General features: G+C 47.4%; 1 protein-coding gene across 2 annotated transcripts in view; it reads right to left on the reverse strand.

Annotated features, from left to right (window-relative positions):
- Positions 1 to 26,682, reverse strand: part of RASSF2 (Ras association domain family member 2) — a 272,671-nt gene that overhangs the window by 40,225 nt on the left and 205,764 nt on the right. For both annotated transcript variants that reach the window (XM_078666637.1, XM_078666638.1), the window contains 3 exons: positions 12,319 to 12,409; positions 10,826 to 10,901; positions 3,959 to 4,110 (listed from right to left, as the gene is read on the reverse strand). In XM_078666637.1, the coding sequence (XP_078522763.1) occupies positions 3,959 to 4,110; positions 10,826 to 10,901; positions 12,319 to 12,377 (287 nt within the window). In that variant the 5' untranslated portion in view covers positions 12,378 to 12,409. The remainder of the gene's footprint in view (positions 1 to 3,958; positions 4,111 to 10,825; positions 10,902 to 12,318; positions 12,410 to 26,682) is intronic.

The raw sequence follows: 26,682 nt of genomic DNA on the forward strand, positions 1-26,682 counted from the left end.
ATTCCCAGATGCCTGGAAACACACAATGGTCAACGCACTGCTAAACAAAAACCCTTAGTGGTAAAGAGCCAAGGGAACCCTGTAGGTCAGAAGTGACCTACGGTGTGCATAGCATCATAAGGAACATTGGTCTCTCCAGGAAGGGTGTATGAACAACGGTACCCAGTACCACAGTAAGCTCTGTGATGACATTCTCCTCAGTGGAGATGCAATCCATTTATTAAGTATGAAACAATTGAAGGAAAAAAGCAAAAATATATACAGAATTACTTGGGTAAATGGTTGGAAGTCAGCAGATTTCCAGACCTCGGGCATTTAAGTACATGGTGACTTTGTAAAGGAATACAATGTTAAACAGTCACAATTAAACAAGCATCTTATGCTCCACAGAAAATCCTTCCTTCAATGTACAGGCTATCACTCAGGAATAAAACCTTGTATCCTGATAATGATCCCCCTATTCTAGTGGGGATCGAAATGTCGCCGACTCTTGCATCTTAACTCAGAACTGACTCACTTGATTTTCTGTGGAGCATAAGATGCTTGTTTAATTGTGACTGTTTAAAATTGTATTCCTTTACAAAGTCACATGTACTTAAATGCCTGAGGTCAGGAAATCTGCTGACTTCTAACCTTTTATCCACGTAAATCTGTATATATTTTTTGGCTTTTTTCCTTCAATTGTTTAATACTTAATAAATGCATTGCATTTCCACTGAGGAGAATATCCTCACAGAGCTTACTGTGGTTCTGTGTGCAATTGTTCAAAAACCCTTCCTAGAGGGACCAGTGTTCCTTATAAAGCTAAACAAAAACCCTTGGCAGAACCTGTGCTTCTAGCAAACTACCACCCAATCTCCCTTCTACCCTACCGCTCAAAATAATGGAATAAGCCATAAACATGAAACTCTCTCCCCACCTCAACAAACACCAGCTCCTAGACACTATCTAATCAGGCTTTGAGCCAAACTACAGCAACAAGACTGCCCTCATCGCAGCAACCGATGACATCAGGATGATCTTAGGCATGGAGACACAGCAGCCCTTCTACTAGTTGACACTCTGCTGCCTCCAACACAGTCTCCCACCCTGCCCTGATAGAAAGACTACACAAGAGAGGCATACAAGGACCTGTCCTCAATTGGATCTGTTCCTTTCTCACAAAAAGGACACAAAGAATTAACCTGCCACCCTACACATCAAAGGCCAAGAACCTCATCGGTGGAACACCCCAAGGATGATCCCTCAGCCCAATGCTATTCAACATTTACATGACTTCACTAGAGGATGCATCGGATTATACAGCATCAACATACTCTCCTACATGGACAATACTCAGCTGATACTCTTCCCTGTCTGACAAGGCCCCCCCACCAGGAAAAAACAACTTTGCCACATGCAGGAGCACTGTAACCCTACGGATGAAAACCACCTGCCTCAAACTAAACACAAACAGAACTGAAGTTGTGATCTTAGGAAAGAAAGCATCAACTTGGGACTCCACTTGGTGGCCTACTAACCTTAGACCATCACCCAACCCCACCATCGCAAGAAATGTAGGAATCATCCTGGATGACAAGCTGGACATGACAGCCCAAGTAAACGCAGTGACCTCCACCAGCTTCCAGATCCTTAAGATGCTACGAAAGATCTTCAAATGGCTCAGGCCTTGATCACCAGCAGACTAAATTATGGCAACACACTCTAAGCAGGAATCATTGGGAAGCTACTGAACTGGTTTCAGACCATAAAAAGCGCCGCAGCAAGACTCATACTGAACTTACCCCGCTAAACCCATATCAGCCGACACCTCAGAGAACTGCTCTGACTCTCAACTCACAAACGCATCCAATTCAAACTGATCACGCTCACACACAAAGCACTAAACAACACCGGCCCTGCATATCTGAACAGCCAGATACACTTCTACACATCTACCAGGCACCTCATCTCAGCCAAACCCTCACTCTCAAACGTACCTGGGATCCGCAAAGCCACAGCTGCAGACCGTGCCTTCTCTTATGTCCACCCCAATGCATGGAAAGTCCTCCCCCACCACATTAGAGCTTCCATTTCACTACTAGAGTTTTGCAAGAATATGAAAATCAGGCTCTTCAACTAACTTACCAGGAGACAGCTGCTTGCCCACCTGCTAAGTGCATGGATACCCTCATGGGTGATTATCGCGCTATACAAGTCCTACTAACATAACAGTGGCACAGAGTCGGGCGGAGTAGAGTGGCATGGAGTAGTGTGGAGTAGCAGAAAGTGGCGTGGAGAGGCATAAGAGTAGAGAAGAGTGACACTGTGTGGAGTGGCATAGAGCTACGCAGAGTGAGTAGAGTTGCAGAGTAGGATGAAGTAGAGTGATATATAGTGGAGTGGAGTGTCATAGAGTGTCGTAAAGTGGAGAGAAGTAGAGTGGCATGAAGTGGTGGAGTACAGTGGCGTAGAGAAGTATAGCTGTTGGTGTAAGTAACTGAAGCATCAATACAGACAGAAGATAAGATGGAACCAATATAAATAAAAAGCCATATGCCTGTGTTAAGTAATAAACCACCTTGCACATCCTGGAATAATATCGAAACGCTTCTAAAAAAAATAGTATTTTTTAAAAATATGAGGAAGAACACATGTACTTGGTCCATGCTCCAGTGAGGAGCTACCACATGAAAGGATGGGAAGCCTACAGGAGCTAAGCAAAGAAAAGGTTGCAAATGAGTGACAGCAAAAACAACTAATGGCATGCAATGGGAGGGTTGTAAACCCAATGAATTGTAAAACAATACGTCTCGCAGCACAGTGCACACGCTGTGCAGGTGAGCCCTAAAAATGCTATTTCTTCTGCCACAAGTTCCATATTATTCTGCCAAATTTGGGAGCACTTGAAAGCAAGCTCAATGTCAGTATCGAGTATTGCTTCACTTTAGACGGACTAGGCCCTTTTCTTGGACCGGTGTAAAACCATTCAGCATTTTTCAGATATGTGCGTCAAAAAAAGATGTTGGTTAGACTACCACCTTTAAATATTTTGCATATATTGACAAATGCCTTTGAGAACAGTGAGAACTGTTCGGTGGGAGAATAGTTCTTAAATTCAAAAACATATCTTAGTGACCGAGGAAGCAGTTTTAAGTAGCATTCATTTGTACCTTGAACTATTCGAGAACCACTGTAATGCGGCTGATTGAACAAAATGCTGTAGCAGTCAATACAGGATGCCGGAAGTTCAAGTACCACATTAAGGGAAAACATCTAAACCGCTCCGGGATATGGGGACATCCCAGAAAAGTGACAAATGTCCTTTAATTCCTAAATCTGAACCAAAGACAGGTTCTTCATTTTAAGTAAACCTTATTAAAATTGTCACAAGGTTTTTTTTTAGATGATTTGTGAACTGTTTTCAAACAGAAAATAAACAGAAAATAAATACATGACAGAAATGAACAAATAGGTGTGAAAAATCAGACAAAAAATAACAATGGCCAACAGTCGTGCAAAGCAAGGTTTTGGATATGTGGATTGGGCGCATGATTTTGACAGATGCAAAGCCTAGCCCCTGATGCCCCTCTACAGTCTGTTTTGGGAACATGGAGACATTATATCATTTGTGACATCATGTGAGGAGTCATGAAGAGTGCTGCATTGGAGGGAGCTGTGGTTGCAGTGCTCACCATAAGAAGCGAATATCAGCGGTGAATATGTTTTGTAAGATAGCCAAAAAGTTCAGGTGTACTTTTCATAGAAAAATTTCACTGTTTTTTATTATAATAAATGTTTTCTATTTTCTCAGTGAGGAGTCATATCTTTCCTTTACCAAAGAGAATAAGCACATATGCCTAAAAAACTGACAATCGACTACATTGTTGCCTGAAAAGGCACAATTGATTTGTATGTGGTGCTCTAAACCACCATCTCACTCACTTGTTCACAGCCCAGGGGATCACACAGTACTGACCCTTGTGCTTCGAGATTGCAGCCAGAGTGCCAGGAGGAAGAGGAAGGGGGCGGCCTGATCCGCTCATTATCGTCCTGCATCTGTAGACGGATGGGCCGACGCAAGCCCCAGGAGATGTTCAGGAGTCCTTCAACAATAAACTCCCCTTCTTCCTGCAACACAAACAAACAAGCATTAGAAATGCAATCGGGCTCGGATTTATTTGAGTTTGAGCTAATGGCATTGTAAATGCCAATGTCTTTTTGCCATGTGTTATGGAGTGTCTGCATGTGGTGTGTAGTGGAAGTATGTTTGTTGAATTGTAATTTTACCAATGGTGGCATGCTGTGCTTTATATGAATATGTTTAAAAGTAAAGTGTACCATACTGCGATTGCTTGGTGGAAAAGTGCACTGCCGGCTGGAGGTGTGTGTGCCTGGTGGAAGGGTGCACTGACGGCTGGTGGGTGTGTGCTTGGTAAAAGCGTGCACAGATGGATGATGGTTGTTGGTGTTTGTGCATGGTGAAAGCATTAATTGACGGCTGGGGGTGTGTTGTTGTGTGTGTTGTTTTCTGTGTGCTGGTGAGTGTGTGGTGGTGAGTCTGTGGGGGTGAGCCTGGGGAGTGAGTGTGGTGGTGAGTGTGTTGTGTTGAGTGGTGACAAGTGTGTGGTGTTGAGAGACTGAGGTGTGTGGTTTGTGTGTGCGTTATGTGTGTGTGGTGTATGTGTGTGTGGTGTTTTCTGCACACTCACACACTGCCCCGTAACATTCACACACTGCTCACCCGCACACTCCCAATGTCACCCTGCATAGTCACACACTGTTTATGTTTATCGGCCCCCTTGTGTTAAGGGCTTGTGTGTCTGTCAGCGTGTTTGTGTGTGCCTACATTTCTGCGTCTGTGAGTTTCGGCATGTGTGGGCATCTGTGTGCGTGGGGGTGGATGTGTTTGCCTGAGTTGTTACAGTGTCGATGTTTGCGTATTTGTGGACACCTGTGTGGGCCAGTGTGTGGCTGTGTTTTTGTATGTTTCTGTTTGTGTGCGCATGTGTGGGTCTCCCTGTGTATGTGTGTGTGTGTGTGGGGGGGAGGGGTGCATGCGTCCCTGATTCTGAATGTGTGCGGTATGTGTACTGTGTGTGATGGAAAGATCTGGGGTGTTTATAAAGAAGGTGTGCACGTGTCTGCTAGCCACACTTCATCCACATGTAACTATTTGCGTGCTATGAAGTCTCTGCCTCCGCTAGAGTCGTCTCAGCCCGATTCTAAGCCGCCGGTCCTTAAACGCCGAGACGCTGGAGCTGGCTGCACGTATGCAACGAAAACAACTCCAGCAGCAGCGGCTAAAACAAACTAAAAGTGTAACTCTGAGCTGAGCTGGAGTGAGGGCTGAGCGCTGGGAGAGGCGTCGGCGTAGCGCGCACAGACACATGGCACTGCCAGCTGACAGAGCTGGAAAGAGACATCACGCTAAGATCAACACTGTCAGCCCCACTGGTGGCCAAAAAGGGCATGGGCGGCGCGGGACACCAACGGGTTAAACCAAACAGCGGGGAGGGGTGTCCTGCGCTGAGTGCAGGGGCGCCTGCGAGCTCCCAGCAGGGGCAGAGCGGTGCCCTCTGCCACCCCGGGGTCCGCCGCGCGCACGCAGACACCGGGGTCGCCGGCTCCGGGAGGCAGCTTCCAAATGATCTCATCTCTCCTTTCTTCCCCGACACTATTCATGCTCAGATGGGCAGAATGAAGTGAAAGTACGTGCAAGTCATGTGTAAACTGCCTCAGCCAGGGGGCTTTTATCCCGGCGTGTATATTCCAGTGGTGCCCATTTATCTACCCCCGTACACACGGCACCCCCCTGCAGCTCCTTAGCTCTAACGAGCCTCGTTAAGATCACAATAATATTCCACCCTCTAATTGCTCGTCCCATTCAAAACAAGAACGGGGTTCGTGTTTCGGCAACGACGCTCAACATCCGTGATTCTGGACAAATCACTTAATCTCACCGTGCCTAACAAATAAGGAAGCTGCGCGCTGAGCGCTGCAGAATTGTGAACGCGCCCGGCCATCTGGATTCACTAACGGAGGCACCCTGACAGCTCCTAATTATAATTTATGTACTTCTTTGCGCAAGCACGCACGAAATATGCCCAAAATGGCGGAACAAAACTACATTTACCCTATCACTTCAAGCCTATTAAAACGAAAACACAAGGAAGACGAATCACTGGCCAGATGACAGAAAACGCTAAGGAATGTCTGGAATTCCTCTCACCAAGGCCCTAAGGATACTTCTTCTTTTTTTTCTTATAACATTAGGATCTCGAAACTCCTCCCCCACTTACAGTGGGGAGGAGTCCGAGCCCTAAAAACAGCATAGGCCACACATGCAACGGAAGCATAGGGGGGAAGTATTATTTGCAGAACATGCATTAAAAAGAAAAGAAAAGATACTAGAGTCACTTTGTATTAGTAGCTTCTGTAACCTTTGTCTTTTGGTTCTCACCACTGCCAATGAAAGTGAGCCATTTTGTTATGAATTATTTGTAATCTGAACCTATCGGTTATTTTATGAGTGCTTGTGGCCCAATAGCTCAATTATCAATAACAAGCCCTAATGGTTAGCGAGCATCCATGGGCATGCGCGCTTTCCAGTAATCAGAGCAGATCAGATATTACCAGTAATTCTACCCTCAGGGCTTAATTTGAGCCTGTGCTTGACGATGAGAGGCACCATAACTTATTTAACCATATCAGATATTTACCAAGTACAAGAGACGTAAAAGCAATGGGCCAAAACTTATTAGTAGACGCCCTATAGGAGTATCCCAATGTGAATGCCTTTACTAAGAATGTAACTAAAAAGAAAGTTTTCTGGGTCTTACTGCCACTCTCCCTGCTTAATGTTGACACCAAATTATTTGCTAAGATACTTGCTAACCGTTTAGTCCCCCTGATGCCGGTATTGGTGGCCCCTGAGCAGGCGGGGTTCATTCCAGACAGGAACCTTACCTACAATCTTCGCACTGTATTTGGAACCATTCAACATACTAAACAGGACTCTAAAGCGGCAGCGGTCTTCCTCGACATGGAGAAGGCCTTCGATTCAGTCGAGTAGCCCTTCATGCGGCAGGTACTATCTAGGATGGGACTGGGCCCGGTCTTTCTTCAACTGATCTGGGTACTTTATAATTCCCCCACGGCTCGTTATTAAAATTTGGTAACGGATTCAATTACAGTATCCAGAGGGACGAGGCAGGGCTGTCCGCTGTCCCCCATTTTATACGCCCTGGTTGCTGAACCACTAGCGTGTGCATTAAGGGAGTACGATAGTCATAAGGGTGTCTGTTTCCCGATTTACGAGATCATAGTGTCTATCTAAGCAGACGACACGTTAGTATACGTTCGCAAACCGGAAATCAATCTCTCCTCCGTCCTCAGTGAGGTGGTACACTTCGGGGCGCAATCGCGTCTGCGTGTTAATTGGTCTAAATCCATCATTTTCCCACTCACCCCAGTCACTTTACCTTTTGAGCAGGATTTTCCGCTGCAATGGTCCACTGAAGCTATACGGTACCTCGGTATCCGTCGCCACACGGACTCGGAGATCGTGTTTAGAGAAAACTATGGCACAGCAGACAATAGACTGGAGGATGACGTAGAAGCCTGGATTAAGTTGCCGTTGTCTCTACTTGGCAGAATCTCTATCATGAAGCTGGTGCTTCTGCCCCGATTCCTGTTTCTCTTCACAAACATCCCCATTGTTGTGCCTTGTTCCTTTTTTCAGAGAGTGAACAAATCATTGATAAAATTGGCCTGGGCGGGCAAAGAAGCGAGAGTAAATTGCCAGATTCTTACTTTACCATATCACATGGGAGGGTTGGGCGTGCCAGATTTAAATTTGTACTACAGAGCGGCACAAGGCGCTCAAGTTTAATATTGGATACATAGTTCACCAAATATTCCGTTCTTCCGCATGGAAAAACTTTTTGCAGATCCGCTCCCCCTTCCGGCCATGATCTTTGAATTTACAGATCGTAGGACGGGGATATTACACTCCATTAACTCGACACGCTTGGCATAACTTACTGCAATTACAAGCGGGGGCACGGTTGTACTCCCTGGTCATGCCGATTGAATGGACTCTCTGATTGGCCCGTGTAGGGATAAACGGTTATTTGTGCGTTGCAATCATTGAACATACAAACGGAGGGGGATTTATTTCAAGATAGCGCAGTTAAAACCTGGGAGGAGGTAGAGGACCTGGCGGTCACTAGCAACATGCTGCAGCGGTTTCAGTTTCATAGAGTGAGGAGAGCACTGTATGGAGTTTTAGGAGATGATCTACAGGAACCCCTTGAATTGCTGGAACTGTCTTACGTCATCAGAGCTAAGTCGCTCCGCAAAATCGTCACTAACATATAAAAGCTGGCAATGTCCCATAGAGCGAATCAATATACTAAAACCAGGCTGGCCTGGCAGCGAGACTTACAACAAACTATTGATGACTCCATGTGGACCTATTGCTGTACCAGCACTCGGCGTATCTCCTTACACGGCAGACATAGACTGATCCACTTCAAGCACGTGAATGAAGTGTACTACACACCAGAGAGATTACACAGATACGGTTTACGGGAAAGCCCGGCTTGCGACAGATGTCGTGCAAAATCTGCAAATTTTTTCCATCTAGCGTGGCAATGTCCGGGGGTGTATAAATACTGGGAATCGGTCTTCCTGGAGTTGGGGAAAATAGTCAATACAGAGCTTGCTCCAGACCCAACTCTGGCCCTACTGGGGTATTCCAAACAATTACCTAAGGCTTTACGTAGATTGGTAGATATGGGCCTTCTCATGGCTAAACGGAGGATTGCAATGTGGTGGTCGAGGGGCCTCATACCCACAATGACACAATGGTCGCATGACATGCTTTACTGTAGTACGCAAACTGAGAATTTTAGTGAATTGCTTCCCCCCCCCCCCCGGAGTAGACCCAAGAACTTCTGGGGACTTTACATGACATACTTGCTTGCCAGAAATGTAAATATTGACGGCGAGGCCCCTACTGGCCCTGATGGCAATACACACGCCACGGCCACTTAATCGGCTGTCTGCAGCACAAAATAGGCAGCGCCATCCTGGGTGTAGTGTCAATGAGGAGCTCTCCCCTCCCCCCGGGACGTAAAGTATGATTGGACGGGAGGACATGCAGGTCTAGCTTCTGTTCGCTTGATGGGTATCTCAACCCACTGGTACATTTATATCCAGAAGACCTTCAATTGTTTTATATATGCTTTGTTATCCACTGACCGAAGCAAGCTATGTATGCTTTGTTTATGATGCTTTGCTGTTCACCATGATCATTCTGTACATAAAGTTTCTTATAATTTTTAGCTCGTGATCGCTGCCTGCCCCTTGGGTTGTTGGCCTATTAGCTGTGTACACTACTCTTAAAAGACATGCTGCCGGCCCCAGGGTTGTAGGCAAGTGGCTGTGTTCGATTGAGATTCAAAGCAGAAAGTTTTCGTTTTTGGTAGAGGAAAGATGTGGTATCCTTCTTGTTAGGACATCTAATGACGTCATAGAACACCAAGAGTACAGAGGTTCCCAGCCCGGCAGCTAGCCAGTGCCATCTGGGCGGAGCTGGAAGTTGCATCTGATCCTGGTGGGGTATCTCACTAACAGCGCATTTCTACGCAACTACTTACATCACAACTAAAGGCCCGCAAGTCACTTGGGGTTAGGGCGTCATTTAAGAACTCCTCTAGTCTGGATATATTCTCATAGGTTTGTGGGTAAGAGGTGCTTACATCATCATAGATTTCCTTGCTACGTTGTTTTTTCACACAGATCTGGCCAATCAGATCGTTTGAGTGTCATCAGTCAAGTCTTAAGACATAACACAAACGCTATGTAGAGTATTAATAGTTGTGGAGGAGTAACTAGCGGTACTCAAACTCAACAAGATTATAGGATCAATAACCTAGTTCAAAGGATCATGCATAAATGCATGGTGGTGGTTCATGGTTAAAACAACTTTAGTGCAGGAGAGATATTCATGCAATGCAAATTTTGACAGTGTATGTTTCAGTGTATTATGATAAGTTGTGTAGCTTTGTTTATCAATCTTTATGCCAATAAGAAAACGTATTTGATATGATTTGTATGGCAACATTGGTTACTAAATGAATAAATAGTACTAATGCCTTAATACATTTGAACGGATTATAATGAAAAAATATATGAGCGGATAAATATGACAAAGTCAAGCACGTAAAGTATCTGTCAGCGCCTGCTGTAAAGCTGAAAATGTTTCTGGGCTGTACAAGAATCCTCCACACCAAAATGTTCGCCTGTAGTTCAAAGGTGCTGTAAAGCTGAAAATGTTTCTGGGCTGTACAAGAATCCTCCACACCAAAATGTTCGCCTGTAGTTCAAAGGTCCCCTTGGACTACACAGAAACCAGGAGTACGGAGAGGCTAGTGCTTTAAAAAGGAATCTAACTCTGTACCAGCCCTACCGTCTTCCATAAGAACAACCTGTCAGGAGTTCTCCCACCTCCTGCTCTCCTGGTTGACTACAATCTATCCCTTGCACCACTCTTCCCTGAGTTCAACAAACCACATCTACTAAAATTGGTGACACAATCTTAGGACAAGGATTTCAAATAAGGGAGCACGAGCTGTCAATTCTGACGCACACAAAATACATTGCATTACTTAATGGGAGACTTACACTAACAAGGAGACGGGCTACGATACACGAAAAGCATTGTGGGTCATCCTGCGAGACATCAATCACAAAGAAAGATGGCTCACTCGGCCATCTCCCAGGAACCCATAAACCTCTCCTTGGCCTCTGCAGCAACTGCCCTCCAGGGAACCCTTACCTCTCGGTGGCGCAGCTGTAAATTCTGTCCTTCATAGTACAGGTTGTAAGTCTTCAAATGGGACAGCAGCTCGTTTCTGGCAGAAGACAATAAGGATTATACTTTAAACACAATGGAATGTGATGAACATGTGCAAACAATACCCAGCGTCCTACAGCGGCCATTTTACTGATTGTCCTACTGTGGAGTGTGCCAAGCAGCCATCTTGCTAGACTTTTATTTACACCCTCCATGTGCTTCAATTGCTTTGTGTAACCCATTTTACCAAATCCGTTTCGTGATATGTCACTCATTAGGACACTTCTAATAGCAGAGAGGTGGTGTTTTAGAATATAAAGCTCCCTTCTCCAGATTACCACTGGGTTCTCCTGTACAGTTCTCGCTCTGCCTCCATTTGTGACTATCCCTCTCATAAGTGTGAAAATTGTACTCCAAGAAAACTGTCAGGGCAGTGCTAAGTACTCCACTGAATTAGCTCCCCAGCCTTTTCTCAACAACAGAATGATTATCATACTATGATTATCATTGATATGATATGATTTAAATGATGCTTGAAAAGGAACATTGAATGTGCAGGTAGTTATTATCCAGGAGTACCTGGCTGCTAATGAGAAGCTCCAGTAGTATTTTATTATAAGTTCTACATCCACACTGAGAAGTGCAGGTACCTCCTTTTCAAATTAAAGAAGTTCAGGTACTCAGTACCTCTGGGTGATGCGATGTGTTATATTTTGTGTTATGTATGTTATGTTTTATGTTATGTTTTATATGGTAAGGTGCCCTATCACCTTAGCCCAGGTCAACTCCTCCCAGTTAAACACCAAGATCTCCCCTGGCACTCTTATTCCCCCTCATGGACATAACATGACATATGACTGCATTGCATTTCTGTAACAGAACCCATAGTCCATACGTATTCCGTTTTTGGATTTGCCAACAATATCAGCAAACGGACTGTAGAGGAAATTTGATTTTATTTTCAAGGAAAGGAACCAGCCGAAATCAATCATGAAAACATCATGTATACTAAACCCTGAAATTAAAGATTCAACGTCACGCATTGGTACCAGAGAAATGTATGGAATAAAATTTCAGATCTCAAATTTGTACGCAGAACTGAACCATTGTGAGCTACAATGCAATTTCCGCATATGATGGTGAAGGTCTGGGAAATCAATGAAGCAAGAAAATAAACATGGCAACCAAAATACTGGTGAGGGCTTGCTAACTCAACGGAACCTAGATCTTCTTTTCTAACTTGCTTCCATGTCATGCCCAACAATGTTGCCATCAAAGGAAACTCGCAGAATAGGATTCTCTTCAACACACCTATGCCCATAGAGCTCCCTCTGTTTCTCCAGGGACAGCTCATCACTCCCCTGTATACCCTGGGTAGGGTATAACCCATACAAACGTCGGAGGGATGGAGGTCAGATGAGGGCCACAGGATGCTTCAAATGCCCCCTCCCCCAACAGTGGTTAAGGAATCTTACCTGGAAATGTATTTGTCCTTTCCACAGGGAACCAGGCATGACTGGGAGTAGTAGTCCATGTTGGAGTTATTCTGTCATGTGGTTTGTCCACCTGCAAATATAGAAGAAAGAAAGGGATAAACAGGACTGTATGTAATGTGTTCAGTCTGATCAGTAGTTAGTGTACAGCAATAAGATGCTCTATTCTAGATGCCATCCCACTAAACTCTCTAAAATAAACACCAACTATCGCCAGGACTCTGACAATTCCCATTCCCACAACCACTCTCCACACCCAGTCGTACAACCATTCTCCATATCCAGTCCCACAACCACAGCCCCACAGTCACACTCCACACACAGTCCCCAAACCATTCCAGACACCCAATCCCATAACTATTTAGCACACCCAGTCCTGTAACCGTTCACCACATGCAAGCCCGCAACCACTCTCCACACCCAGGTCCACTACCATTCTCCCCAAATACTCCCACAACAACCCCAATCTTCACTCCTAAAACAAACCCCAAACCTTAGTCCTACCAATAACCACCATTGGAAGTCACACAGCTAACCCCATGAACCCCATAAACTTTTCATTTAAGATCATTAAATAGGTGTCCAAACACCTTCCCACAGTGCCAGTCCAATAAGTATGCCCCAGTTGTAGTCCCACAACCATCTCTTATACCATTTGCTTAAATATCTCTAGTTCTGCAACAGTCCACACTCCCAATACTAATGTTCTACTTCCAGTCCCACATCCATTGGCCAATATTCAGTCAATGAACAATTCCCCATCACAATTTCAACAATCATTCCCAGTCCACCAACGGTTGCACGTTCATAGCAGTTAAACTGTTCTCAATCAGCTGTCCAACAACCATACTAACACCGCCAGCTCAACAACCATCTTTCAAACCTAGATTCAAATCCATCCGCAAACCAACAACCACTGCCCATTGTCAGTCCAACAACACTCTTAGTCACAAGTCCCCTTTCAACAACCATTGTCCCATCCGGCAGTGAGGCAAGTTTCTCTCATACACATCTCCTTACCCATTCTCCACTAAAGGCCTGGGCAATTTATTTTCTATAGTAGCGAAAATAGACACTGTTCACAGAATTCTGCCTCCACGTTCCACAAAATAGTTGGGGAAAATCTGCTAAAATTCTACTACAAAACGTAATTTAATGTTTTTTGATGTTTTTTGCAAAACATTGTGAAACAACTATTAGTTTACAAAGTATTGTAAAACTCAAAGGAAATTTGTTCCACACACGAACTTCCACCACAAACGGATTTTGAGTGTTTTGATCCTCTCCAGATTATTTCACTCAAAACTAATCACAATAGAAGATGAATGACTTTGGTTAATTAATGGCCTGCGTTCGCGCAAGAAATCATTGTCCACACCTTCTTTTAGGAGCAAGAAAGGCCACTTTTATTTTAGGACAGGTGCATCATAAATTTCATAAACACATTCATTATTTATTTATTATTTACATACTTCAACTCTACAGTGAGCCTACGAAACCTAAATCCCAAAACCCCGAACAAACTCCTGCCTACTACCCCTAGCCTACCCTACGCTACCCTTCAGGATGGCCAACCCGCTCCAGGCTGCCCACCCCCACTAACAAAAACCCGCCTCCAAAAGAACAAAGGCACCCATCCTAACAGTGGCAAACCTACCTAAACTAAACAGTGCCTAGAGCACCGCAAAATAAAAAACCCATAAATAAATAAAGAAAAAGAAAAAAGAGGGAGGGTGGGTGGGGCAAAACAACCTCCCTTCACGCCTCCCGCCACGCAGTTCCTAACCGCCCGCCTAACTTCCCCTTTTAAGCCTTCTGCTAATCAGCCCCCACCTGGTAATGATCCTCGCGCGAACCTGCCCAGGAAGAGACCGGCTCGCGCCTGGCTCTCCCTGGGTCCCCCCTCGCGCAAGAAATCATTGTCCACACCTTCTTTTAGGAGCAAGAAAGGCCACTTTTATTTTAGGACAGGTGCATCATAAATTTCATAAACACATTCATTATTTATTTATTATTTACATACTTCAACTCTACAGTGAGCCTACGAAACCTAAATCCCAAAACCCCGAACAAACTCCTGCCTACTACCCCTAGCCTACCCTACGCTACCCTTCAGGATGGCCAACCCGCTCCAGGCTGCCCACCCCCACTAACAAAAACCCGCCACCCAGGAAAACCTTTAGCGTTTTCCTGCCCCACCTAAAGGAAAGGAAGGAGCACACCACAACTGTACCTGAAGAACCTTGCTAATCAAGTCCCTGAGTTCAAGGAGGTAAAAAGAGAGGCCCAAAGCTGAGAGATGCACACCGTCCTCACAAAATAAATGATGTTCAGAGACTTTTAAATGATAATGGTTCAAACTGTACATCCCCCAATGTTGACAAAAAAGGCGCATTGTCCTGTTCACTTTCCTTCTAGCCTTTTCCAGGGCAGAATGGGTCCGTGCCCCACGCCATTGCAAACGAGGCACAAACTCAGTCCATATAAGCATGGTGCTCTCCCATGTGGTTCGGATGATTTCCAGGTCCTGCTTCATTAATTTTAACAAGGTCAACCCAGAGAGAGAAACCAAGTCATTCTCTCCCAAGTGTAGCACCAGGAGATCCGGAGGGCCCCCCAAACACTGCGAAACCAAAGCAGCCAAGGCGGGAAAAAGCCCACCCCAGCGCATTCCCCCTGTTCCATGCCATGAGACTTCATGTGTCATACTGTTCAGACCAAGTGATCTCCCACAGAGCTGGCTGGCAGCGGCTAAAGCTGCTCGTTTAATAAAAGAGTGCCCCAGTATCCACACCCTTCGTTTGCATCCGGCGACTGATAGCCAGGGACCTAGGAGAGAAAGAAATGTTAGACAAGCCAAAATGCACTATTTCCTCACATACTTTTCACAGCACTTGGAACGCCAACGACCAATGCGTCGGATCTGGGACCAGTCCCACCCCAACCGAGCGGCCTCCGTCGCCGCACCAATTCTGAAGGAATGGGTACCAAACTGAACAGGGTCCTTCCCCAAACGCAACAAAACCTTGCGTAATACAGCCAACAATTGAGATGCAACTATGGGACTACCATCCGCATGACAAAATATGGACCCCTGGAGAAAATGCGGAGAGGACACAAACATTTCCCATTCCCCAACCGGGCAACATGCAGAGACACCACTCCTACCAAGGAACACCCACTTACCCCTCCCCATCTGGTCGGTTTTGGATGCCCGCAGCCAAAGTCGCACTCTGTCACTTTCCAACACCACCTCACAGCTGGTCATACCTACCCTGCCCCGCAACCCCAGCAACTCTGATGCCCGAAATGCCCCAAAGAACAACCACACAAAACACAAACGAAATTTGGCACACTCAAAAGCATCATGACAACACACCTCCAATTCCGGCAACATCAACTGGAGCAATTCAAACGTCACTGGCTGCCGGAGCTGCTGACCCCCAGCCCGGAGCCTGGCCAAACCTTTCAACAATTTACGAACCAACACCCCCCCAACCGGATCCCTCCCCCACCAAAGCTGTCCATAAAAAGAAACCCCAGCCAATTTGCCCGAAATGGTAGTGGGCGATAGGCCTTTGTCCGCCAAATGTAAAACAAACTGCAAGATGCATTGTTCATCAGACCAACCAGCCCTGAACGGCCCCATCGAAACCTTACCAAACTGCAGAAACTCAGTCCAGGCTTTCACATAACCCCGCCTGGTGGATTCAGCCACAGAATTTTCCACCAAGTGGTGAACCCTCAATCCCCCAGGTCCCATACGTACTGTGGGATCGCTGTTGGTTCCAGGTCCGCCCCAGGAGCTAACTTGCGGAACTCGGACCACTGAAAGCGAGACAAAGAGTCAGCGATGCAATTAGAAGTACCAGGAACATGCCGCGCTTTAAAGACAATATTCAGTTGCAGACACCGCAGCATGAATGCGCGCAGGAGCCGCAAAACCCGCAAATCGCGAGCCTTTTGGTGATTGACAAGGTGTACTACAGCCAAATTGTCCACGTGAAACAAGACTGAGCGATTCTGAAACTCATCCCCCCATAGGTGCAAAGCAACCAGCAGCGGGAAGAGCTCCAGAAACGCAATGCTGCGACCCTGATCCTTCCAGTGCGCCGGCCAGCCGGCCGCGCACCATCGACCTTCCCAAAATATTCCGAATCCGTGAGCCCCTGACGCATCAGTGAACAACTGTACTTGCCACACCATGTCCTCATCCGCAAAAAACAAGGACACGCCATTAAACTCTTGCAGAAAACGAAGCCAGACAGTCAAATTGGCACGCACAGCGGTGGTAATGCGCACCCTATGATGGGGAAGGCTTGCTCCGGACATGGACAGACCCAGACGTCTGCAGAACGTCCTGCCCGCCCGAACAACCCGGCAAGCAAAATTGAGGTAACCCAACAACTTCTGAACAGTTTTCAAAACAACTTTCCGCTCCCCCAACACCAGATGTATGAAAGCAGACATTTCCTTCACTTTAGCCACAGGCAGTCTCGCCACCATAGACAGAGTATCAATTTCGATCCCCAAGAAAGTCAGGGACGTACAGGGACCCTCTGTCTTGTCCGGCGCCAAGGGGACACCCAATTCCTCCGCTAGAGCCTGAAAGATGTTCAAAGCCGACTGACACTGCCCAGAGCGACCCTCCCCAATGAAAAGAAAATCATCAAGGTAATGACAGACCAACACGTGGCCACTAACAAAAGTGAATCGCCACTGTAGGAAGGTACTGAAAGTTTCAAACAGGGAGCATGACACTGAACAGCCCATGGGCAACACCCGATCCACGTAGAAACTACCATCAAAATGCATTCCCAACAGACTGAAATCCCAAGGATGAATGGGCAATAGCCGGAAAGCCGACTGAATGTCGCTCTTCGCCAGCAAAGCCCCAACACCAGCCGTGCGCACGAGCCGTAAGGCATCGTCCACCGAAGCATAATTGACAGTTGAGTCAGCTGGATCAATAAAGTCATTGATTGATGAACCCTCGGGCCAGGACAGGTGATGGATAAGACGAAACTCCCCTTCCGCCTTCTTGGGCACCACGCCCAGGGGTGATACAATCAAGTCAGGCAGGGGACAATTCACAAAAGGACCAGCAATCCTACCAGCCGCAAGCTCTGCATCCAGTTTCTTCCGCACCACATGTGGACTCTCCTTCGCAGACTTCAAATTATCCGACCACCTGCCCACCCTGGGTCCCTGATACCCAATCCGAAACCCAATTTTGAAACCCCAAGACAAAATCTTAGCGGCCTCAAAATCTGGATAATCCACCAGCCAGAGATCGAGAACCTCCTGCCTAATAGGAGTAGGGGCCCTTGTAAACAGACTGTTGTTGCTGCCCCCTACCCCCTGAACCTCGTCCCTGATCACCCCATCGCTGGCCGGGAAAACACTGGGTGAGGGCATGCTTCCCTCCACACTGCGAACACTCATGTTTGTACCTGCAAGCAGGTCTGTTACGGGAACCCCTGTTAAAATGCCAGCATGTGCCAGAGGCGGCTGATTGACCTCTGCCCCAAACCCCCGCCCCAGACTGAGCGGGGCGAGCTGAAAAGGGCCGATAAAACACAGGCTGCCCGCTAGCTGTGTGGGTCGTAGCAGGTGGGTTTGCCGATGCCATCCATTGCAACCATAACTCGGAGTCAACCTCACCCCACGAACGCTCAGGGAAAGCGCTCATGCGCGCCCTGAATTCGTCATCGTAGGACAACCAAGCAAAGCCGCCAAAATAACTGTGAGCCTTGCGGATGACATCTGCATATTTAAACATGTCTATTGCTTTCTCAGGATGACGTTGACAATAAACGCTGGCATAAATTAGAAAGGCCGAAGTCCAGTTCTCTATGGACTTCGGAACACGAGGCCTCCGAGCCAATTCTAATTCCTCCTCCTTTGACCCTTCTTTTGCCTGAACATCCCTATGGAGAAGCCGAAAAACATCCACAAATGCCCCAGACCATATCAAATTCTTCGTTTTTTCAGATAAATGAGACCCCAAAGGCATTCCCACCCCAGAATAAGGCAACTTTTTCGGTAGGATACTATCCTCCGTGACACGTGTGGCATCCACCCCGCCCACCCCCGCTGTAGAAACGTCATTTGCAACTTGCACATTAGAAACATTCGAAAATACAGGCCGCTCAAGCCTCGGTGCCAGAGCGACTCGCTCAACCACAACCCCATCACCCGTACCAATAGATCTTGTACTTTTAACAGGGAGACTCTCCCTAGGTTGCCACACAGACCACCACCCATTCTTACCTCGCGGTAACTGCTCCGACTGCTGTGCGACAGCCCCACGATCCCTCTGAGAAGGTCCAGACCACACTGCCCCTCGTACACCTGCAAGGTCCGCTCGAGACTCCTGCAAAACACGAGAAACCGTGGGTTGCCCCAACCCACCCCCCTGGGCCCGTGCTGCCAAAAGCCCAACATCCTTGTCTCTCAATTCCCCTTCTTCCAACCCATCATCATGAAAACTCCCACCGAAAGCTTCATCAGAAAAATCAACTTGAGCACTACCACTGGGCATAGCCCCATCACCAATACCCCCATCATAAAATTGCCAGTCAATGTTTTGAAAGCTATGTGCACTGAAAGCTGTAGAAGAGCCGTCCGCTCCAGACAGCCCCCCTGTAAGCCCACCACTGGAAACAGCCGTGTGGACAGTTCCCGGGCCCGTAGAGACAGCCAACAGCCGCCCAGCCGATGGCGCAGATTGAAAACTGCGGCCGCTCGAGCCAGACAAAGAAACAGCCCCAGAAACATTGCCCCCCACAGCGGAACCGCAATCACCCCCCGACGCCAGAGCAGTGACACCCACCGACCCAGCCTCAGGGCCACCCAAAAGCCCACCTGGACGACCCCTGGGGACCGGGAACAGTGACAGACCAGTAGCTGGGGGCGCCCCTTTGCGCAGCAAACCCCTACCACCCGAGGCAAAGGATTTGGGGGGGGGGGGCAGAGAGCCGAGGGCACTAGTTGAAGCAGCCGTAGCCAGGGGGGGCAGCGTGGTATGGGCAGCACCCACCGAAACCACAGCAGGGGCCGGGGGCAGGGCCTCAGGGCGTGGGGGCGACGTCAGCGTGGCACAGGGGTGCCTGGCATCGGCGTCAACCGTGGTAGGAGTGCCAACATAAGGGAGGGGGGCAGGAACAGGCCCTGGCAATGCCGGGGAAAGCAGATAACACTGCCCGTTAAGCCATAAATATGGGGAGACCCCATCTGCCAAAGGCGGCACTGAGGGGGGGGGCAGGGGGCACCGCAGCAGGTAGCGGGGCGTGCAAGCGCCCATTCTGCTCCAAGCTTCGCCCTCGCTTGGGCCTGGGGCCCCCTTGCAATGTCCCAGATTTCCCAGGTGCCATTCCGCCTGTGCGCGTAGCCAGCCGGCCCATGGAACGCCCCCGCCTCCCCCCGGGCGCCCCTCGTGCACCAGCATCGAAAAACGGTAAGGCACATACCTGCTGGAGGGCGCCCGGGTCACACGGCGGGGGTTCTGCTTCCACGGCGGGCAAAAGAAGCCCAGGCCCGTCTGCCGGCATGGCCGCCTCGCCGTCCTCCTCGTCCTCCGGGCCCGGCGATAGACACGCCTCCACAGCCCTGGCGACGCCCTCCGAAGCCTTGCGAGGGGGGCGGGCCATGCCGACCCAGGCTTCCGCCGGGACACCCGGCATCAACAAGTCCTCGCGCCCTGCCGCACAAAGGATTTGGACAGCCCTCCTGACCTCCGCAGCTTCCTCCATAACTCAGGACAAAGGTAGGAACACGAGCGCAAAACAACCTCCCTTCACGCCTCCCGCCACGCAGTTCCTAACCGCCCGCCTAACTTCCCCTTTTAAGCCTTCTGCTAATCAGCCCCCACCTGGTAATGATCCTCGCGCGAACCTGCCCAGGAAGAGACTGGCTCGCGCCTGGCTCTCCCTGGGTCCCCCCTTCAGACAGTTGTCATGGCTCAATGGACTAATGCATAAAATGCAAGACTGTGTGTTTCCATGTTAATAGGTTCAAAATCAGCGCCGGTTCACTCGGCCAGTCATCAGTCCGAGTCAATAAAACGACTGGAATTGAGGTTGATAGTAAAAAACGCATCCACTATACAAACCCCACAGATTGAGGTACAATTTACAAGTACACGTTACGCATTAAATGGGATTTACAAAATATATACTAAACAAAACAGAAGGTGCGAGGAGATTTGAGGTCCTTAAATGAGAAGAATTACTAACATTTTGTTGCAGATTTATATAGCGCGAACTCGACCCGAAGGTATTGGAGCGCTTTACATAAGCACCGGTTACGTTACACGTCAAGAACACATTCATTTTTGGTAGGCACTGGAGATTAAGTGATTTGCTCAGAATCACAGGATGCTGAGCCAACGCCCAGGCTTGAACGTGGTTCCCCAACTACAAAGTCGACAGCTCTGGCCGTGAGGCCACATACTGTTCCCATTTTACCAGAGCGGAGCCTCTGCGACCCAGAGCAGCACGTGACACTTAACAATCTGAACTGAATTTAATATGTACGACTCCAACACATACCTGCGTACCTTAACATGAGAGGTGCGCATACGACAAGGTTACCCAAGAAGAGTGATCAAGCCGGACTCGCTTAAGGACCTTGGTCAACTCCCCCGATTCGCCCCCCTCCCCACCCAACCTCGCTACCTCTCTCGCCTCCCTTCCCACAGATGAGAATGTGCGTGGAGGCTTCATGCACCGGAAGCGCTCTATAGGCATTGTGAGGAGAGGCCTATGACCGCAAGGAGATGGACGCCGACAGCTGGCTTCTGTGGAGGCGGGAAGCCGAAAACAGCTGCGGAGGAATGGGAGTCGGAACCTCCGGTATGGTTCCACAGCTTAATAATGTGTGGGGCCGGAAGCCGAGGCATATTAAAAGCTCTTGTACCGCTCTTAGGTATTTCAGAAAACATGCGGGGGAAGACGGAGTCACCCGGAAAATAACAACAGCTTTACTTCGGCAAGGAACTCAAGGTTCGTCATAACCTTTGATTAAAAATAAACAAGTCATTGAAACGTGTTTATCTGGAAATAAACTTGATTTCACCAGTTACCTGTACCAGATTAGGGTTTTACGTGAGATTGAAACAAACACGGCAATTTGCCTCATCAATTCCAGTCCTTACAACAATGAGGTTAGTCCACCTCTATTAGCCATCATGTGACCCGGACATAGATAAACTTCTCAACATCCTTCCACTCCCTCTTCTGTGCCTTGGGCCCCATCCTCATACCTGGGGCCATAATGAGGAACATGCTCATCAGGCTGGGACAGGTCCTTTTTCCAAGTAAGATTTAGGGAGAGCTTTGTGCTCTGTTAATTTGTATTTTTAAATGGCTTCCAGTTTAACCTGTAACTGGGCTTTGGCCAGCACCCAGATAATAAAATATTCCAGTAGAAGGTCATCTCCCCTTCTACTTTCAGGTTTGGGCAGATCACCCTCAGAGGACTGAACATGTTTATCAACAAGAGGGTCTTCAAGATGGATACAGTGTAGAAAAGACCTGCACTGGTTTCTCCTGTGGTGATGGTTATTGGCCGTAGAGCTTCTGGATGGCTACCTGCACATTCCTGTGATCCCAAAGGTCCCTACGGTTATCTGTGCTAGGACGGGATCGGCAGTTTCAAGTATTTTTACACAACACAGGAATTCGTGCCCACTCTTATCTGGCCAATTGGCTGGTCCACTCGCCTTCTACTGCAGAGAATTTCCAGGATCCGGTGAGGGGTTGTCATCTCCTGCAGCAAAATGGATCCCTGATTAATTACAAAAAACTGCAGCCCATGATCTGGAGCACATAGGGGAAGATTCCAGGCAGAGATAGGAGGTGTGATTCCTCTGTTTTTGTAAGCAGCCAGGCAGCAACAGTACTTAACTGTATTGCAGAATCGACAATCTGCCCAGGCCAGAATTTGGCTTCTGGTGCAGGGTGAAATAGGGAGTCCTGACCTGGGGGGTTGGGGGTGAGATTTAGGGGACTACCAATTGAATATGGAATAACTAATATTTGTGGTTCTGTGTTCTTTTGTGTCTGCAGGCATCTTCAATATTCATGGTATCGAGGGCTCACTTGCATGTGGATTCCCTGGTCTGGCATCTACACCAAAATTGACTTCATTCTCAGCACATAAACCCCCTGGTATCAGTCTCCAACACCATTCAGAAGTGCCTACTTCGGTGTCTATTCTTCAGCAAACCTAAAACAAGGAGTTGCTCTCTCAGTCTTAGCTCCTGTAATAGTCACAATAGATACCAGCAAGCTCGAATTGGGGACAACTATGAGATTCCTTTCAGTTTATGGGGCAATAGCTTCCTTCCAAATGCATTCATGCTTCCAACTAGATGCATCTGAAGACAATCTCCCCTCAGGTTTGCTCCACGCATACAGAATAAGGTGGCCCGAAACAAAATGACAATGCGGTATAAGACTCTTTTGCCAACAGACAGTCAAAGATGAGCTCTCCAGCATTAGCATCTCCAGATAAGAAGCTGGGAGAAATCAACAGTCTAGCTCTTTAAGCCCCCAATATTCCAGGAATTCACCATGCCGTGACAGAATGCATAAACAGGTCCTTTCCTCAATCCCACTACGCCCTAGTTCGAAACAGTATTGGCACCCAAAAGTGGACCTCTTCACAAGCGCAAAGGCTCTCTTTCCATGCTTTCTGCCCCGATTTCCGTAAGTAGGAGCTTGGAAGGTGGATGATCTGGCCTTTATGTGGCCTTTATGTGGATCCAAGGGCTTCAGTATGCCGTCCTACAATTTCTCCTAATTTTGTAGTTCCCGATTTGCCTTCTCTGTGAGAAAGTAGAACTTAGCTTGGTGGTTCCATTTTGGCCCCATGTGGGGTGAGACCCATGCCTCTCGTCCCGAAGTGTATATTCCCCCTGAACCAATATATACTCCAGAGTCCTTTTCTCTTTCAGGTATCTTGTCAACATCTCAATCTGTCAACGTGGAGATTGCAAGGAGGGCTTTTAAGGACTGACCTACTCTCCAACTACTTCCATTCAAGAGTCCAGTACTTTCAACTCATCAATATTGTGATAGTTATTAGGACCCCTTTTCATTTTGTTTTGTAAAACAAAACCTAGACTCCAGTGGCTGTGAGCCCAAACAGCTACAACAATTTCCTCAAGATGGTTTTGATCAGGGGTTAGAAGTTTCCACCCTCAGAACGTAGTGTGCAGTTAGGTCTCCTTTGGATTGTCTTCCCGAAGCCCTAGTAGTAGGCTGTCTAAGCGGTTTTCTCTTTGTCATTCTGTTCGTTCTATGGTGACCTCTTGGAACTTAGCCTTGGTTTTCAAAGCCCTTTAATATCATCCTTTCAGACCGTCCCACCACCGCTGATGATTTTAGAATTTTGACCAAGGAAGTGTTCTCTTGGTGACCATTACCTCAGTTAGGTGAACTGGGATCCTTATCTGTTCAGGCTCCTTACCAACAGTTTTTTCCTAACAAACTGGTATTTTGACTAGGACCAGATTTCTGTCTAATGGTGGTGTTCACTTTCCACCAGGATCATGCAATTACTTGTCTTCACTTTTTCACCAGAATAAGAGGCATGCATTTTTTGGATATAACACATGCAAATTAGACTCTATGAGACACTCTTTGTCAATTTTGGTGTATTCCTGGAGGTGTTTAGGGCTTCTACTTCTTCTCCGAGTTGATGAATAAAAACTGTAGTTTCTCCTGCGTATGACTCCTGGGGTTCTTCCTTACCAGGGTCTGCGCAAAAGCGATATCCACTTGTGGCATGTCTGCCTCTTGGGTGGAGGATAAGGGAGCTCCCATCCAAGATATTTGTTGGGCAGCCTTCGAACCTTTTCTGTCACCACCATCTGGAGGTAGGGGACAGTGGTCTTTGAATTTTAGAACCACGGTACCTACTGATGTTCTTTCAAAATATGCTACCAGCTTTGGTATATTCTCATAGTTTGAAGGACTAAGAGAAACAGAAGCTTGCGGAGGTAATAAAATGATTACTTACCCTCTGCAATAGCTACCCAAGATCTCAAGTCTTACACATCCCACATTGCTCTAGTTCACAATTCACTGTCCTACAACTATAGTAAAGCCCAAGTCACACAACCATTCCAGAACCTGAGTCCTACAACCACTTCCCACCTCCAGTAACAAAACAATTACAGTCCCACAACTACTTCTCAGCCCCACTCCTTCACAACCATTCCTCATCCTTAATTCTACAAGTTTCCCCCCTATTGTCACCCCCAGTCATCTCATCCACTGCCACACAACTACCCTCCACTCCCAATTCTACAACCATCCCCTATCATCAGTGCAACTCAACCACCCCCATCTACACTCTGTCGCAGCCATCTCCATCCGCCATCTAAAAACCATTCCTCATCACTCGTCCAAACACCACACTCAGCTCAACAACCACACCAAATCCAATAGTCATCCCACATGCCTAGCCACACACCACCATTCCCATCCTTGGTCCATCTCCTTCATCTAATAAATCTTTGCATTTTACCTTAACTGTTTTGTGTCTTATCATTTGTTGCACATGCATACGCAACGGCATACATGCATAGTCCGTTCAGAATATATTGTCTAATTTCCTCTATAAAATATCACCCTGATTTCATTTACAGGAAATCTTCACCCTCCCCCGACAATATTTTTGTAAATGATACAATATTTATTTATGTCAAGAAGACAAGATTTCTGTACATTTCGAGCTACATAAATGTTACTTTGGCATCTTGTTTCCAGACAAGGATTTTGTTTTTGCACAATTTATCGTAAATCAACATTAAATTGTTAATTTCCTCCTACTTGTTTTTTTGCTTTATTTTGATTTGGGAATGGGTGCTTACTGTTGCTTTCAGTGCTTAATTTGACCGTGTGGTTACCAGTGCTCGCCACCAGAACTTAATTGTCAAAATCCGGCACTAGTAACTGTCTGCCACATGGTGGCGCTGATTGTCTGGTTTAGAGACTTGCACAGCAACAGTTGTTTATTAATTCAACATACATTAAACCTTACTACTACCTGCCACCAACGCCATTGTTATAGATTTGGGTGCCTGGAATAGTCAGAAATGTCACACTTGTAGGAGTGTGATGATTAGTAGCCGTGTTGATACTATGAGTGGCCACGCTGACAGAGCCAATGATTGGTGCAAGTGGTGTGGACTCCTAACAAGGTCCCTGGCACTTCTGTTTTTATTTTCTTTGTGCAAATTATGCACTGAAAATATTTGTAAAACATTTTTTGTCACAGTTGGACGACATAAATTAAGAGAATAAAAACAATAAGTTCATACTTCAGGGGATTGGGGCAGTCGACCAGAGGGAGGTCTGTTCCGGGTATTTTGGGGGAGTGGATCAGTCAGACAACTGCTCGGGGGTTTGGGCTTTATTTGGGCTACTTTTGTAGCCCCAGGGTATAAAACCGGGCATTTTGTAATTCAGCTACCATTTTGTCAGGTGACATGGTGGCTGGCAGTAGTAGCTTTTTTATAGGGTAGTTTTTGTCCATAGTGGTAGTGGTCGTAGGTGTTAGGGTCGTTTTGTAGGTGTACTAAAGAGCATAGGTGGCAGCGATGGCGTCGGCTGGAGTATCCCAAGATGAGTTGGTGGCCGAAGCGATGCAGCTTTTGAAGATGGCGGCTGGGCACCTTGATTTGCTGGCAGAATGGGCGCCGCATACTAATGGTCGCCCTAGCAGCAAAGCGCCAGGAGTGGTAGCGGCCGCAATGTTGGCCTTTTCACCGGCACCCTGTGGCATCGACTCACGGACAGGTGAGAGTGAGGGGCTACTCTCGCACTAGGAGAGCGGCCCCAGCAAGGAAAAAGTGTAGGCGAGACTGTATCCCTGCGTGCGGCAGGGGTGAGCCAGAACGCTGTGTGGGATGGCCCACTAGCCTTGGAAGGTCAAAAAACAAGGATTCGCTCGCAGGGCCTCGGTCAGGCAGAGAAGGCCTTGCGCATCATGAAAAGGGGCGGGGATGCAGCGAACGCGCAAGCAGCCTCTCAGAAGGGGAGGAGAGGTTGGATGTGGCTAGGGGATGCCGGGAGGACCCAGTGTGGCCTGTAATAAGCGCCAAAGGTTCCTTTGAGGCAGGGAGGGAGGAGGAGGGGGTAAGGCATTAGGCCAGGGGGGCAAGAGGATCTTATGAGGCTGTGGATTTCAGGGATGTTTTTATCAGCTCCTCGATGATTAGCACGAGGAGACTGTGGAAATAGAGCGTGACCAGGGGCACGAGGGGTAATCAGCTTAGGAAGTGGAACACTATACAGTGGGACAGCTCTACCTGGCTGGACAGGGCCCATTGGG

Source organism: Lissotriton helveticus, chromosome 11, assembly GCF_964261635.1.
Source record: "Lissotriton helveticus chromosome 11, aLisHel1.1, whole genome shotgun sequence".
In the NCBI taxonomy this organism is placed as follows: domain Eukaryota; kingdom Metazoa; phylum Chordata; class Amphibia; order Caudata; family Salamandridae; genus Lissotriton; species Lissotriton helveticus.